The sequence below is a fragment of the Ornithorhynchus anatinus genome, chromosome 3 (genome assembly GCF_004115215.2).
Source record: "Ornithorhynchus anatinus isolate Pmale09 chromosome 3, mOrnAna1.pri.v4, whole genome shotgun sequence".
Classification (NCBI taxonomy): Eukaryota; Metazoa; Chordata; class Mammalia; order Monotremata; family Ornithorhynchidae; genus Ornithorhynchus; species Ornithorhynchus anatinus.
The window spans coordinates 47,688,068-47,700,631 of NC_041730.1; the positions used below are offsets into that span (position 1 = coordinate 47,688,068).

Sequence of the window (12,564 nt, forward strand, 5' to 3'; positions counted from 1 at the left end):
ATCACGTGTCATGCAGCACTGCGGATCATTTGAACTCACCTGGAAGGCACAGTTGCAGATTTTCTATGACGGTAGTGATATTTCTCTGCTGAACCCTACATCGGATGATTTCTTCTGACTGTGCCATCACCTTCGGTAGGAGAGAAGTTCACATGTGAACTCTAGTTTTTAAAGAGCGCGGCACATTTCACGACCCAAGAATGGGGGCGCTTCATCTCCTTACCTCTTTTCCCGCTTCTTGAAGCTTTCGGTTGGTGTCGGTGACTTGAACCTTAAAAATAATTTGGCTTTGGTTACACAAATATGCATGTGCTGCTCTGATGCAACTGCTCACCCTTGTAATCAGATCATGCCTCATGAGAAACTTAGAACAAAGCAATGCAAATTCAAATTAACTCTACAGCTTGAACTTGAACTTTTGACCACAAAGGGCTTTTGTTAACTTCAATTACTTATGACAGTTCTTTTTAACAGATTCTGTGGCAAACTTCTCAAATTTACTTGGGATTTTTGAACTTTACTTGTTCCTGTCGGCCTGTCAAACAATTCAAACCACTGACCCAATTGACCACCGCTCCCTTTCTGATAGCTTCAATGAGTGCTGTGGGCCATTCACTGCCCGTAAAAATGCAGATTGCAATTTTGTGGTAATTAAACATTCATACTTTGCTGAATGCAAAGACTGGGTGGCTGATTAACATCGAACAGGGAAATCTCCAAACCCCAGCAGCATTTTAATGTCGCAGGTGCAGGGCCCAGCTCGACCTCAGATTTTCCCACATATTAAGTGACTCATTAGGTCATCATAATAAGGAAGCACATTCTGGATTATTAAAAATCTCATTACTTTCGGAACAGAGATGCTCAATGACCTCATTGATGCTGCATTTAGTCTCTTGTTATCTGAATATCCTTTATATTATGGGTTTCTAATCATAACCTCCGATGAACCACACTCATTCGGTCGGCTCTGCTCTGCAAAGTGTAAAGGGAGCTAAGAAGGACGGTTGTTACAAGCCTCAGTTTTTCATCCCAACTTCCGAGTCAAGCCCTGAACCAAGAAGAGGGCTTTCTTTCGCTTAACGGTACTTGCTAAGTGCTTACTATGAGCCAAGCACTGTACTCAGCGCCGGGGTGCTTACGAGATAATCAGGTTGGACACAGTCCCGATCCCACAAGGGCTCACAGTCTTAGTCGGAGGGAGTAGTATTTAATCCCCATTTTACAGAGGAGGAAACCGAGGCTCGGAGAAGTGGCTGCGGGGAGTCAGAAGGACCTGGGTTCTAATCCCGGCTCCGTCACTTGTCTGCTCTGTGACTTTGGGCAAGTCACTTCACTTCTCTGTGCCTCGGTTCTCTCGTCTGTAAAATGGGGATTAAGAACGTAAGCCCTATGTGGAACAGGGACTGTGTCCAACCTGATTAATTTACATCTACCTTAGCACTTAGAACTGTGATTGCTACATAATAAGCGCTTAACAAGTACCATTATGATTATTATTATTGTTAAATGGCAGAGTTGGGATTAGAACCCAGGTCCTCTAACTCCGGGGTCCATGCTCTTTCCACTAAGCCAACGCTTGCTTAAGAGAGAGAAATAGGATGATCATTTTTCTTTAAAAAAAACCACACAACTCCAATGAGAAGCTAAAAAGCGGTCGGGATTTCTGAATCATTTTGTGGATCTCTTGCATAAAAGGGCAAGACCCGACTACTCGAGGAGCGCAGCTGGCTATTATTATTGCAGGCAGCAGAAAGTTTCTAACCAATCCATCCTGCCCTTCTCCCCAAGGCCCAGAGAGGGCCGGCCCAGGGGAGCTTCAGGAAGAAACAGCTGGGGGGGTGGCTAGGGACACGGGCCGGCTCCTCACAAGGTGGGCCACTGGGTCAGCTATCTCTAGCCCAGCGGCCACTGAAGCCATCTCATTATCCGCCAGACAACTGCGCCTGCGCCTCTCTCCTCGGGTGACTGAGAGCGGGGCTGGAGGAGGAGTACTGAGGAAACGTAAAGGAGAAGGAGGGGAAAGATGCCCATCCTGGACTAGAAAGGATGCCACAGGGCCCTCAAAGCTGATTGGGAAAGTTTCCCCTTCTTCCTGCCCCTCACTGGAGCTTCCACGACAACCAGGGCTGGGGTGGACCTCAGTGAAACAGCTTTCGGTTAAAGCAAGAGAGAAGCAGCGTGACCTAATAATAATGTTGGTATTTGTTAAGGGCCTACTATGTGCAGAGCACTAAGCGCTGGAGTAGATACAGGGTAATCAGGTTGTCCCACATGAGGCTCACAGTTAATCCCCATTTTACAGATGAGGTAACTGAGGCGCCGAGAAGTGAAGTGAGCTGCCCACAGTCACACAGCCGACAAGTGGCAGAGTCGGGATTCGAACGCCTGACCTCTGACTCCCAAGCCCTGGGACCTGGGTTCTAATCCCAACTCTGCCACTTGGCTGCTGTGTGCCTTTGGGGAGTCTCTTCACTTCTCTGGGCCTGCTTCCTCATCTGTCAAATGGGGTTTAAACTTAGATTGTGAGGCCCATGTGGGTCAGGGACTGGGTCCAACCTGATTATCCTGTACCTCCCCCAGAGCTGAGTACAGTGCTCTGCACACAGTAAGCGCTTAAATGCCATTTTTTAAAAGAGCACTGGTTCCTTCCGTGTCACTGTAATGTTCTATTAATAGAGCTCATTAACCACTGAGATATACGTGTGAAGCAGAAACTAAATTAGCCCTGAGAAACTCATTAAGAGGAAATGCACATCGAATACGAACACAGTTCTTACCTTCAATTTTTCTGCATCTGTCCTCACTTTAAGGAGTTCCGTAATAGCATCCACAAAACCCTGATGGTGAAAATTACACATCTTTTCAATTTCTCTATCATGATTACGGATACAGGCATCTAATTTCTCCATAAACTTCTGGTGTGCATTTGGCTGGTCATCATAGACGGACCTGTTAGAAAAAAAAACATTAAAGTTATTCCCGATATATAAAACACGTCCAACAGGCAACCTGAAAAATATAAGAAATGCCAGGACGTTGCAGGAGCCTGTATAGGTTTCCCTCCTGGAGATTATCATCAGTGGGGTTTACTGAGCGCTTCCTATGTGCAGAGCACTGTACTAAGCGCTTGGGAGAGCACAATCCATTTGGCAGACACGTTCCCTGCCTACAGTGAGCGTACAGTCTTAAGGGAGAGACAGACATTAATATGGATGAATAATTTATAATACATAATTTATAGATATGTACATTAAGTGCTGAGGGACTGAGGGTGGAGTCGAATACCCAGTGCCCAAAAGTCACTGCATGTTCTTAGATGATGCAGAAGGGAGAGAAGAGATTAAACAGGGAAGGCTTCCTGGAGGAGCTGTGACCTTAATAATGCTTTGAAGGTGGGGAGACTGGTGATCTGGCATATATGGAGGGGAAAGGAGTCCCGGGCCAGAAGGAGGACGTGGACAAGGGGTCGGCGGTGAGATAGACGAGATCGGGGCACACCGAGCAAGCGGAGTGTGAGGGTTGGGCTGTAGTGACTCAAGTGGAAGAATCGAGCTTTTGGACAGCCACAAAAACAGGAAGGATCACTTGTCCCTTCAGTGCGAGGTAAACCTAGAGCAGATGCAAACACCCTGGTCAGAGTTTGGCCAGAGATCTGCTCCCTGTGGCATCCGGGTGTGAGGGGGGCGGGGGAAAGAGGGAAGCGGGGTTTGAAGCCCTAGGAATTTATGGGCCTGGTGGTTGAAGCGCAGAGCAGGCTCATGGAGGAAGACCAACCACACCCAACCCCAAGCACAGCGCTCTGAGCACAGTGCTCTGCACACGGTAAGCGCTCAATAAATACGATTGAATGAATGAGCGCTCTCAGACTGCTCCATCTCCAGGGAGGCTTCAAAAATACTTTCTCTGAACCATAAGAGTTAATAAGTTTCAAAAATACTTTCATTTCCCTGGGCCACCTGCAAACCCGATCAATCGATAGTACCTATTGAGCGTATACTCTGTGCAGAACATTGTACTAGGCACTTAAGAGAGGATAATAGAGTTAATAAGCTTCAAAAGTACTTTCATTTCCCTGGGCCATCCGCAAACCCCATTAATCAATGATATCTGCTGAGCACATACTCTGTGCCTCTGCACTGTGCTACGCACTTCGAAGAGTACCATACAGTTAACAGACAAGATGTCAAATGTGAGAGATGGATAACTAAAATGAACAAGTAGTAGGGGAAAAGAAATAGAATATAAAGACAGGTGCGCAAGTGTAACTGGGTCGGAGAGGTGAGTATCCAAGTTCTTAGGTTAAAATAAAGTGCTGTAATGGCAGGTGCTGGGAGTGGACATGGCGGGGGGGGAAGGTGACATTAATCAGGGAAGGCTTCCTGGAGGAAATGCGCTTTCAGAAGGGCTCTGAAGACGGGCAGAGCAGCGTTCTGCTGGATTTGAAGGAGGAAGGCTCTCCAGGCAAGAGGGAGGGTGTGCAGATTGCCACGGTCTCCTCAGGGAAGGTACCATCCCTGGAAAAAAATATGAATCATCCACCTGAATTGTGAGAAAAGCTGAGGTAAACACAACCCAGTTAGTCTAACTGAAATTTGCCCAAGTCACTGACTTCCTCATTTCTACATTTTAAACAGAAAAGGTGAGGATGTTTTGAGAATGCCATGGTATCTACACAGATATAACAAAAAAACATTAGAAACCACGCTGGCATTTTTAGAGCAATTCATCACGCAGCTTGGCTTAGCGGAAAGAGCATGGGCCTGGGAGTTGGAGGACCTGGGTTCTCAATCCAGCTCTGTCATTTGTCTTTTATGTGATCTCGGGGAAGCCACTTCTCCGTGGCTCGGTTCCTTGATCTGCAAAATGGAGACTCAATACCTGTCTTCCCTCCTAGCTAGAGTGTGAGCCCCACATGAAGCTGGATTATCTTGTATCTCCCCCAACACTTACTACGGCACTTGATACATAGTAAGCACTTAAAGACCACAATTATTACTATTATTATATGCTGGTGAGGTGCAAATCGTCTCCACAGTTTTTGCCATTATAATTGTCAGTGTAGTGTGTCTCCCAAAATCTCATTTTGAATCACATTCCAAATTCTCCTTCATCGGTTCAATCATACTGTTATTCTTTAAACACACCTTCTATTATAAGATGTCTATCCAGTTGGTCTTCTTTACTGTGGCATTTGTTAAGCGCTTACCATATTCCACGCACTATACAAACTCTCGGGTAAGTACAATAGATAGAAGACATTTACCTATTTGCGCGTACAATCAGGGTAACTCAATCTGATCGATGTGACGGGTATTTGAGTCAACACGGGGTACGACAACCTGCCATACGTTAGAACCCAGTGGTTACTTTCATGTGTGTATCACACCTTTTTTTCAAACACTCTCAGAGCTATACTTACTTAGGGGAAATTCTAGTGAAAAACACAGAGTTCATTAAATTAGACCGTGAGCCCACCGAAGGACCATCCTGATTCTGATGTATGTCCCCCAGGGCTTAGGAGAGTGTTTGAAACACAGTAAGTGCTTGACAAATACCGCCATTATTATTAGTTTATTAAAAAGGAAGCAGCCTGGCCTAGTGGAAAGAACAAGTTCCTAGGAGTCAGAGGACCTGAGTTCTAATCCCAGCCTGCTACGTGACCTTAGGCAAGTCACTTCACTTCTCAGGTTATCTCATCAGTAAAATGGGGATGAAGACTGTGAGCCCCATGTGGGATGGGGACTGTGGCCCATTTGATTAGCTTGTTTCTATCCCAGTGTCAGCCCCATAGTAAGCACTTAGCAAATACCATAAAAAGATACATTTACATAGTTCATTAAAGAGATATTTCACTCAGCCCCCCCCACAACCAATGTAGCTGAACAAACATCCGGTAACTTCAGCCTCTCCTCCCGGAAATGTGCAGTGGCAAAGATGACTATTTTTACTTGGCGTGAGACTCATCTGAGGGGGTCATACCAAGCCTATGGAACTCACGGGAATATGCTAAGCATGCGCAGTGGACAGTGTAGGCAGAGAAGAGAGTGACCAACAACGCTCTGTCCCAGGGCGGGCACTGTCATGACCCACGGGGGATAATATGCGAGCTCAAGGATGGGACCGGTGTTCTTGTCCATGGAGATGTGGCCCTGGACTCTGCAAGCCAGGGTCCTGGGTCTCGTGGTCATTGTGCAGAGAGGGGTCACCTGCCAGTGGGTGGGGACCCAGCCAATAAATTCAGCTCTGTTCACGTAACGGGGGTTTGTGACTGAGAGCCGCTCCACGCCAATCCCACCTGGGGTCCAGGCTAACGTTTCTTTCCAGTGGCCACCGTGGAATATCAAGACACTACACAACTGGGAAATGTGTCCACCAACCCTGTTGTGCCACACTTTCCCAAGCACTTCGAATACTGCCCTGGACGCAGTAAGAGCGCAATAAATACAAACGAAGATGGCGATGAGACCCATTAGCTTACAAGCAGGACAGCTTTAATAGTGCATGAACTGGACTGGTTTAGAGGCAATATCGCAGTAATAATAATAATAACGATGGTATATTTGTTAAGCGCTTCCTATGTGCTGAGAACTGTTCTAAGTGTTGCGGTAGATACAAGGTAATCATGTTGTCCCTCGTGGGGCTCACAGTCTTAATCCCCATTTTACAGATGAGGCAACTGAGGCACAGAGAAGTTAAGTGGCTTCCCCGAGGTCACAAAGCCGACAATTGGCGGAGCCAGGATTAGAACCCACATCCTCTGACTCCCAAGCCGGGGCTCTTTCCACTAAGCCACGCTGCTTCGAATTACTATTACCTCTACTACTAATAATATATGGTATTTGTTAAGTGCTTCCTATGTGCCAGGCACTGTTCTGTGCGATGGGGTAGATAGAAGATAATCCAGTTTGGACACAATCCCTGTCCCACACAGGGCTCCCAGGTCTTAATCCTCATTTTACACATGAGGGAACTGAAGCCCAGAGAAGTGAGGTGACTTGTCCCGAGGCCCCACAGCAGACAAGGGCTGGAGCCGGGATTAGAACCCAGGTCCTTCTGCCTAAGCGTGACAACATTACCGCCTGAAGGACAGCTCAGAGATGAATGAACGTAAAGATACACTTTCTTTTGACAACAGCTACCATGGGTGGGTAATCCCGGCTTTGCCACTTGTCTGCTGTGTGGCTTTGGGCAAGTCATTTGACTTCTCTGGGCCTCAGTTACCTCATCTGGAAAATGGGCATCAAAACTGTGAGCCCCACGTGGGACAACCTGATGACCTTGTATCCCCCCCGGCTTTTAAAACAGTGCTCTGCACATAGTAAGTACTTAACAAATGCCATCATTATTATTTGCAATCACGCAGTCTACTATAACTGGATCGATCTTCCAAATCTACCCAGAGAGGATGAGGGACTGATGACGTTATGCCTCTTCCCGAAACAAATACACTTTGGCCCCTGTATGCGTGCATACGAAAATGGGAAGCAGAGATGAAGTACAAGAACCTTGAGACAAACTAATTGCGTGAGTGCCGGACGTAACGCGGACCCTGCTCTGAATACTGCGTCGGTCTCCTCGCTGACCTCCCCGCCCCCCGCCTCTCCTTTCCCCGGGCACTCTGCGTCACTCTGCTTTCAGGACTATTTTTCTGAAAAAAACATTCAGGTCACACCTCCCCTCTCCTCAAGAACCTCCAGCGACTGTCCAACCTCCTCCGCATCCAACAGAAACCCCTTCCCGTCGGCTCTTTAAAATCACGCAATCAAACTCACTTCCTCCTCCTATCTCGACCCCGACGTTTTCACGGTGCTCAGGGACCACGTCTGCCACTTCTGTTGATTTGGACTCTCCCAGTTGCTTAGTACAATGCTCCACACATAGTATAGTAAGGGTTCAATAATTTAATGCTTTTAATTGATATCTGCAACTCAATTTCCACTCTGCTCTTTTAACACTCCCTTACTCTGTGTAGCTCGATCTTGGCTATAACACAACTGAGCCCAAGCCTACATCCTCCTTCGTGACTGGAACTCCTGCCCAAGTGCTTAGTAATAATAATAATAATGGTATTTGTTAAGCGCTTACTACGTACCAGACACTGTTCTAAGCACTGGGGCAGATGCAGACCATCAGGTTGGGCACGGTCCCTGTCCCATGCGGGGCTCACAATCTCAATTCCCATTTTGCAGATGAGGTAACTGAAGCACAGAGAAGTGAAGTGACTTGCCTAAAGTCACGCAGCAGACAAGTCGCGGAGGCGACATGAGAACTCGGGACCTCTGACTGCCAAACCCGGGCTCTTGCCACTAGGCCATGCTGCTTCTCGGAGTACGGTTCCTGGCACACAGTAAGCGCTTAACAAATGCCAATATTATTATTATATCCAACAGACTGCCACTCTCCTGGGCCTCAAAGTCTTATTAAAATCCCATCTCTTCCAAGAAGGCTTCCCTGACTGAGCCCTCGTCTCCACTCTCCACCCTCCCGTTCACAATGCACTGGGCTGTTAAACCCTTGAGCACTTTGATATTCACTCTAGCCCCTCAACACTTAATGTAAATAGTCTTATACTCAACTGTTTCCCCAAACTGTAATTTATTTTAATATCTGTCTCTCCCTGCAGATTGTAAATTCCTTGTGGACAGGGATCATGTCTAGCAACTCTATTATATTCACTTAGCACAGTGTTCTGCACACAGGAAAGGCTCGATAAATAACACTAGAGAAGTGGTGTGGTCTAGCGGAAAATCCACGGGCCTGGGAATCAGAGGAGCCGGGTGCTGAACCTGGCTCTGCCACATACCTGCTGTGTGTCCTTGGGCAAGTCCCTTACCTTCTCTGTGCCTCAGTTCCCTCATCGGCACAATGAGAGTTCAATACCTGTTCTCCTTGACCGTGAACCCCCCGTGGGATTTGATTATCTTCTATCAAATCTGGTGCTTAGAATAGCGTTCGCCCCATAGTGCGTGTTTAACAAACGTTATATTTACCAAGGATTGACTGACTAAAGGAGGCTTTCGAAATCTTCATTCGCCTTCCACGAAGCCGGCAGTTACCTGTGCCCCGTACCATTCCACGAGATGCCCCCACCGCCTCGCCCTCTTTCTCCGGACTCTCTTCTTACCGAGCCCACATCCTCCTGACTCCGGCCCCTCTCCCGCAGCCTCAGCTGACACAGGCAAACAGCGTTCTCATTAGAAAATACTTTTCATCCCTGACAATGACCCTGCTGGAACAAGAAACTCAAACCGCAATCCACGGTGTAAACAAGGAATAGGCATTTTTCTTGGGTGGAGTGGTGGATGGGGCATAGGCCTGGGAGTCAGAAGGACCTGGGTTCTAATCGTGACTCCGCCACTTGTCTGCTGTGGGACCTCAGGCGAGTCGCTTCATTTCTCCAAGCCGCAGTTTCCTCATCTGCAAAATGGGGATTAACAGAAGTTATGTAGATATCCTCCTTCTCTCTTTCTCTTTACCTGTAATTCATTTTAGCGTCTGTCTCCCCCTCTACAAGTCCCTGTAGATAGAAATCAAATCTATAAACACCACAGTACTAATCTCTCCCAAGTGCTTAGTAGAGGGCTCTGCACCCAGGAAGGCCTTCGGAAATACCACCGACTGTTTTTTTGATCCGAAGTCTGAGATGGTATTCGAGAATCGCTACGTTCAGACGGGCTACACTCCAGAGGCAAAAGGACCCAAGAAGACATGCAAATGACCATACACCACTTCACCAAATCAGCCAGGCAAATCAAGCCGGTGATGAGTCTGAAGAAAACTAAGGTCCGGGTGTCAGCTTGAAGGGGAACCACATACCCAGCCAAAAATCTATACTGGCGACACAAAGCTAAATGTTTTCAAAAAAAATTCTCTGACCTAGACAGTGCACTAGCCAAATCATACGTTGCTCACCAAGGAAGTCAAAAACTCAAACTCGTCGAGTGCTTACTGGGTGCGGAGCTCTGTACTAGGGAAAGTATAATAATAATAATGATAATGTTGGCATTTGTTAAGCGCTTACTCTGTGCAGAGCACTGTTCTAAGCGCTGGGGAGATACAGGGTCATCAGGTTGTCTCACATGAGGCTCATAGTTAATCCCCATTTTACAGATGAGGTAACTGAGGCACAGAGAAGTTAAGTGACTTGCCCACAGTCACACAGCTGATAAGTGGCAGAGCTGGGATTCGAACCCATGACGTCTGACTCAACCGGTAAACACGTTCCCTGCCCACAGAGAGCTTACAGTCTAGAGGGAGAGACTGAGCTGCGGTGTTGTCCGGCCTCCTGGAAGGCTGGTTCCCTCTTCAAGCACTACTTCTAACTCCTTGAGCAGATCCATCAATATTCCTTAAGGGCTTTACTCAGTAGTAAATGGCAGGATACGATCACAAGCAGCGGAACCCAAGAATTAAGTCACTCTCCCGACCCCGTTCACTGTAAAACACCTGGCGAAGCAGCGTGGCCCAATGGATTTTAGCGCGGGAGTCAGAAGGATCTGGGTTCTAATCCCGGCTCTGCCTCTGGCCGGTCCCCTCAGCTGTAAAATGGGGATTGAGAGGGTGAGCCCCACGTGGGACAGGGACCGTGTCCAACCTGATTAGCTTAGATCTAAAAAAACCCACAGTTTTTAGTATTATCATTGCTGGTGCCGGGGGAAACCACGTGAGGAGAATAATGACACAAGCTACTGCTGTGTGAGCTGAAACTGGAAAATCCAAAGCAAGGAGATCAGAGGAAGGAGTTTAATGTTTTCAATCGGAGCGTGGGATAAATCCTTCAACCCTGCTGAAAACTGGGAGCCAACTACTGCAGCTAGATCCGGCTGGCATGCTGCAATCAAGAAAAGAGTGGCTCTTGTGAGCCGAAGCTTGGTGAGGATCGTAACACAAGGAGGCAAAAGCATAAACAGCATCAGATGCTTATTACTATTATTATTATTATTAATAAACATCAGTCAATAGCATTTACTGGGCACCTATTGTGTGCAGTACACTATGGTAAGCACTCGGGAGAGTACACAAAGATTAGTATTCTTACCTTCGATGAGCTTATAGCCTAATAATAGTGATGGTATTTGTTAAGTGCTTACTATGTGTCAAGCACTGTTCTAAGCAAGCTAATCAGGTTGGACACAAGTCCCTGGCCCACATGGGGCTCACATTATTAATCCCCATTTTACAGATGAGGGAACTGAGGCCCAGAGAAATAAAGTGACTTGCCCGAGGTCCCACAGCCGACAAGTGGTGAAGCCAGGATTAGAACCCAGGTCCTTCTGACTCTAAGGCCCGTGGGTTATCTACCGAGGTACACTGCTTCTCTAGAAGAGCAGAACATGGCAGGACAATAAAGGGCCATCTTAGCGCTTAGAACAGTGCTTTGCACATAGTAAGCGCTTAACAAATGCCATCATTATAGTTACTATTTTTGTGTATAACATGCGGACAGGACTGTGAGTCTCATCTTGGACTTTTTGGTCATTGATGCACCCACAGGTGAATTTCAATGTCAGTGATGTCCATTACCTTCGAATGTGAAGAACAATTGTGCATATATATATATATATATATATATATATATATATATATATATATGCATGTGTGTGTACACACATGAGAATTAGTGGAAAGAGTTTGGAGCTGGGAGTCAGAGGTCCTGGGTTCTAATTCCCATCTTGGACACTGTACTAAGCCCTGGGGTAGATGCAAGCTAATCATATTGGACACAGTCCATGTCTCAAATGGGGCTCACAATCTTAAACCCCATTTCACAGATGAGGGAATTAAGGTGCAGAGAAATTAAGAGACTTGCCCGCTCTGGTACCTCGGGCAAGTCCCTTAACTTCTCCGGGCCTCGACCTCCTCAGCTGTAAAATGTGGATTCAATACCTGTTTTCCCTCCTACTTCGACTGTGAGCCCCATGTGGGACAGGGACTGTGTCTGACCTCACTCCTTGTACCTACCCCAATGCTGAGTAGAGGGTTTGGCACCTTCTAAGCACTTAAATACCCCAATTACTAATGTTGGTATTTGTTAAGCGCTTACTATGTGCAGAGCACTGTTCTAAGTGCTGGGGGAGATACAGGGTAATCAGGTTGCCCCACGTGCGGCTCCCAGTTAATCCCCATTTTACAGAAGAGGGAACTGAGGCACAGAGAGTTAAGTGACTTGCCCACAGTCACACAGCTGACAAGTGGCAGAGCAGGGATTCAAACCCAAGAACTGACTCCCAAGCCTGGGCTCTTTCCACTGAGCCACGCTGCTTCTCTAGTTTTCTCTCCCACCGATTCTATCATTATCCCCACGCTCCTACAGCTACTATTCCTTCGCCAAATCTCTCCTCTTCCCCAGGATCATTCAGGTCCTTAATTTCTCCCTGATGATCTCGCTTTGTAGTTTCTCCCCATGGTTTCCATGGAGACTTTGCAGGAGCTAAGCATAAATAACTTTAAAAGGAGGAAGCAAATTTACTTTCCATTAACAGCCTAGAAAAGCTTTACACCTGGCAATCGACAGAGGAAATTAACCCAGTGGCCTGCCCCCAGCAGTAGCTCAAAGAAATC

The 12,564-nt window shown here is 47.0% G+C and overlaps 1 protein-coding gene across 2 annotated transcripts in view; it reads right to left on the reverse strand.

Annotated features, from left to right (window-relative positions):
• The window catches only part of EXOC6 (exocyst complex component 6), a 188,034-nt gene that overhangs the window by 116,404 nt on the left and 59,066 nt on the right, over window positions 1–12,564 (reverse strand). For both annotated transcript variants that reach the window (XM_029060465.2, XM_029060464.2), the window contains exons 2-4: window positions 2,781–2,952; window positions 224–271; window positions 40–130 (exon numbers count right to left, since the gene is read on the reverse strand). In XM_029060465.2, the coding sequence (XP_028916298.1) occupies window positions 40–130; window positions 224–271; window positions 2,781–2,952 (311 nt within the window). The remainder of the gene's footprint in view (window positions 1–39; window positions 131–223; window positions 272–2,780; window positions 2,953–12,564) is intronic.